General features: G+C 42.1%; 1 protein-coding gene across 1 annotated transcript in view; it reads left to right on the forward strand.

Annotated features, from left to right (window-relative positions):
* The first annotated feature begins 7 nt into the window (after nt 1-7).
* ZNF354A (zinc finger protein 354A) overlaps nt 8-4,867 on the forward strand; it is a 14,931-nt gene continuing 10,071 nt past the window's right edge. Inside the window, exon 1 of the mRNA XM_006172153.2 lies at nt 8-67. Coding sequence (XP_006172215.2) covers nt 35-67 — 33 coding nt within the window. The 5' untranslated portion in view covers nt 8-34. The remainder of the gene's footprint in view (nt 68-4,867) is intronic.

Raw genomic sequence — 4,867 nt, forward strand, 5'->3', positions numbered from 1 at the left:
CCGCCATCAGCAGACAAGAGCCGGGCAGGAGGACATGGCCACTAAGCAGACGGGAGCAAGGCCTCAGGTAGGTGAGCCCCTGCCCTCCCAGTTCTTGGTGGGTGGACTTTTTTAAACCCTTCTTTTAGTTGCACTTCTCCACCCAGCACAGTTTTCACCAGGATTTGGAGCCAGGTTTTTTTTACTTTGGAGGGTTGGCCTACCCTCCTAGGTAGTGGATTCTGTACTGCCTGATCATCCCTTTAAGTTCCCAGTTCATGTCTAGTGTTGTTTTGTTTTGTTTTTAAATTTATTTATTTAGGCTTTTGCCATAGGGCACATGTGCTTGCCAGAGAAAGACAATGAGAAAAGGAGAAATCACCCCCCAAGGGGGATATCTCCCTGCTGCAGTCCCTCCACTTCCATTCTCCTCCTGGGATTTTGGGCATGTACATACACACCCCTGGTATGATTTTCAAGCCACCAGCTCCAGGTCTCAAACCATGGTCAGCCATGTGGGAGCCCAGCACCTTAACTACCATGCCACCTGTTAGGCCCTTCTTTTCTTGATAGACAGACACATGTTGTTTGTTCACTCATCTCAAGCCACTTTGTGATGACTAATTTGACAAATAAAATAATGTTTTAGTTCATTGTATCGCAGGTAGCAGAATACTCGAGTCTGGTTAATTTATAAAGAGTAGAGGTTTATTTAGCTCATAGTTTTAAAGGTCCAAGATCAGAAGGCTGCATCCATGAGTGTCTCTCTGTTGGTACATCTGTGTCTCTATCTCATTCCCTCTTCCACAGTATTTAGGTGAGGGCCCTACCCTGATTATCGCCTGCAAATCCCAGAGTTGGATTAATTTCCCTCCTTAATATAGTCACAGTGAATCACCAAATTTTAGCACTTAAATTTTGAGGGGACACATTCAGACCATAGCATTCTGCTCCTAGCCCCCAAAATACATTTTCTTCTTACATACAAAATATGTTTCTTCCCAATAGTTCCAAAATTCTTAGCCCATCCCAACACCAACTCAAAAGTTCAAAGTCTAACTGTGAGCCTTTGAAGTTAAAACAAATTATATACTTCTAAAATACCATGATATGGGGTAGAATTCCCATTCCATAAGAAAAAAGGAATATCAGGCCTTCAGTAAGTTTGCAACCTAAAAGGACAGAAATTAAATCTTAAAGATCTTAATAATATTTAATTTCGTGTACCACATCCTTTTTTTTTTTTTTGTAGACATTTTTGCTATAGGGTGCATACGCTCTCCTGAAAGACAGAGACAGACAAAGAAACAGAAAGCGAGAAATCACCCCCCACAGGGGGTGGCCATGCCACAATCCCTTCTCCTCCCTTCTCTTCTCAGGATCTTAGGTACGCACGTACATGCACCAGCGTGAGTTTAAGCCACCCGGTCCAGAACTCAGACCACCATCGACTACATAGAAGTCCAGTGACATAGCCATTAACTAAGTGCTGGTCCCAGTGCACCACATCTTAAATGCATTGGTTTGGGGTTTGATCCCCAAAACCATTGAGCAATCTGGCTGTTAATGGCTTGGCTAGGCTCAGTCCATCAACTCTCATTTGGAGTTTCCTATCTGAAGTTCCCCAAGACTGGCACTGAATACTGGTACCTCTCCAGTTCTGGAATTTGGAGGACAGTCTACCCCATAGCTCCATCAGGCATTAACCTGGAAGACACCCTCTGGAAGCTATAGTCCCACATTTCCACTTGGCCTCACCCTCATGGAAACCCTTTGTGGTGGCTCTGAACCCGTGACAGTCTCTGCCTAGCCCTCTAAATAGTCCAAGACATTCTTGGAAATCTAGATGGAGGCCACAGTGCTCCTAGAGCTTATGAATTCTGTGAGCCTAAAGAATTACCTGCATGGGACCAGCAGTTAGCATAATGGCTATGTCGCTGGACTCCCACGTAGTCAACCGCGGTTCGAGTCCCAGACCCAGTGGCTTAAACTCGTGCCGGGCGCGTGTGTGTGTGCCCAAGATCCCAAGAGGAGAATGGAGGAGAAGGGACTGTGGCGTGGCCATTCCCCCACTGGGAAGTGATTTCTCGCTTTCTGTCTCTGTCTCTCTCTGTCTGTCTGGCAAGCGCACATGCCCTATAGCAAAACAACCTCTCCAAAAAAAAAAAAAAAAATTACCTGCATATGCATGCCACTGGATTTACTGCTTGTGCAGGTTGGAGCTGCAGCCTTAACAGTTGGTCAAGCCACAGGTAGGGCCACTTGAAGCACAGCTGGGGCCAAAGAACAAACACTAGGCTGCAGGGACCAGAGTTCCAGGGCAGTTTAGGATGGCAAACCTGCCCTGGGTCCATCCCCTGAAATCCTGTGGCTCTCCTACACCTCAGACTATGATAGGAGAAGCAACCTTGAAGATCTCAGATACCCTGGGACCCTTTTCTCATATATTTGACAGTTAGCACCTGGATCTCTTCTAGCAGTGATAATCTTTTTAGTAACCACTCACCCACCCATATTCTTAATGTTCTGTGTCATACCTGCCTTTTCATTCTTTGCATGACTAGGCTGTGAGTTTTCCAAATTTTTCTTCTCTGCTTCACTCAATTTTATCTTTTACGATACTTGTGCATTTCCTTCTGTATTTTGCTTAGAAACTTCACTTAACAGATACTCATTACTCTTAAATTTGGTGTTCCACAAAGCCTTAGGGCATGGACACAGTGCAGCCAAATTCTTTGCGGTGGTATAACAAGGATGGCTTTTTCTCCAGTAAGATATTCCTCGTTTCATCTGAGACGACCTCAGAACAGCCTTTACCGTCTATATTTCTATCAGCTTCTGGTCACAGAACTCATCTCTTCTGTTGCTGCCTCTTGATCTTGAACAAATAACTCTCTTTCTGGTTCCTTTCCTATAAAATGGAAATAACAGCTGTGCCTATCTCCTAGAGTAGGTAGGATCACGTGTATTAGTGCATCCAGAGTGTTTAGATCATGGCGGGGCAATAGTGACTTCTTAATATATGGTGGTGTGGTACTGAGAGATATTATTATACTACTAGTAATATTCATTTTAACATACTAATGATAGTGTTGATTATCATATTAATGTAATAATATAACATTCAGATAATAGCATTCATGTTAGTCAATAGAAACTGCTATACAGTGTTTCTAGAGTCCTGAAAATACTCATCCTTTCTTTACTCATCTTTACCTAACAATAGTGGGTGTTTCTTGAGTGTCCAACATGCTGGGGAATGTGCTAAAGGCTTTACGTTTATTATTTCTTGCTCATAATTTACAGTACTTATCTCCATTTTATGTGCATATGAGGAAACTGATGCTCAAAGTCATGTCACCTGAGTTTGGTCTCAGTCCATGCCTGGACCGTCCAGCTGCTCCTTGGCTACATCTCTGAGAGCATGTTATCAGAGCTGTACTGCAGCATGACTTATCTTTTGGACCTACGAATGCTGTGGGGTTTCTGAGGCTACGGCCAGGACCTGTGATTACATAGTTGAGCTGCTACTTTGCCTTTAAGGCTTTTCTATTTCATTCCAACAGAGTCAAGGTGCTCTCCTGACCAGGAGAATCCAAACAGCACCCCCCCACACACACTCCAATTGCACCTGCTATCATGGATCAGTACCACATGGACTCATCAGAAATTTGGTGATGAGAAATACGAGACTAGAAAAAGAATGTACTGAGTGCTGGGTTCATAATTTCAAAACTTTAGTTATAGCCCTGCCACTGCAACAAATTAAAGCATGTCACCTGAGTGTCTTTACTGCCCTGAACTTCATGTTCTTTATCTCTAAAATGATGATTAAACATAGGATCTTGTCCTGCTATGTGGTTTTCTTTTTTAGTTCAAACTATTTCATGTGTTTTTCTTATTTGCCAATTGGATTATAAATTATTTTTTTAAGAATTATTTTAGGGACCAGCAGATGGAGTAATGGCTACGTTGCTGGACTCCCATATAGTCTACCATGGTTCAAGTCCCAGACCCGGTGGCTTGAACTCATGCCGAGCACATGTGCATGCATGCCCAAGATCCCAAGAAAAGAATAGAGGAGAAGGGATTGCAGCGTGGCCATACTCCCTGGGGATGATTTCTTGCTTTCTGTCTCTTTTTCTCTGGCTTTCCGGCAGGTACACACACCCCATAGCAAAAACCTCTCCAAAAAAAAAAAGGAAGAAGAATTTTTTTAACTATTTGTATATTTTAATTTGAGTGAGAGAGGGAAAGTGAGAAAGCAAGCCACAAGGTCCAGGACTCGAACTGTGGTCAGCCATGTGGGAGTCCAGCACCCTTAGCCACCATGCCCCCTGCTAGCCCCTAGATTATGAATTCTTTGAGGACAAGGATCATTTCTTATATCCTCCCACAATATGCCAATAAATGATCTTTTTATCAGGCATGTGTTGCATGTTTATGGTAAAAATTTCAGAGAATAAGAAGATGCATGTATAAAAAAGAAAGTAAAATCATTCTTACTCCTACATCTGGGAAGAATTACTGCCAGCTTTATTTTTTTTTTTTTTTTTTTTTAAATCTTAGTCATTCTGACTGGCGTTATACGGCATCACATTATGGTTTTGATCTGTATCTCCCTTATGATAAGGAATGTTCAGCATTTTTTCATATGCCTTTTTGTTATTCATAAGTCTTCCTATTTTGCTTATTAAAGAGACTTCACCCATCATGAAATATTTCCCAGACTGGTTCAGTTGAGAATACTATACATGTCATCATCAACAGGTAATAAACCATATCTATTTCTCATTAACATCCTGCCTCTCTATTGTTCACTGCTGTCTTTATCCTCTTCTCTCTCCTTTTTTTTTTTATACTTTGTTTTTTATTATAAATTTTTTTT

Source organism: Tupaia chinensis, unplaced genomic scaffold (genome assembly GCF_000334495.1).
Source record: "Tupaia chinensis unplaced genomic scaffold, TupChi_1.0 Scaffold000612_1, whole genome shotgun sequence".
NCBI lineage: Eukaryota > Metazoa > Chordata > Mammalia > Scandentia > Tupaiidae > Tupaia > Tupaia belangeri.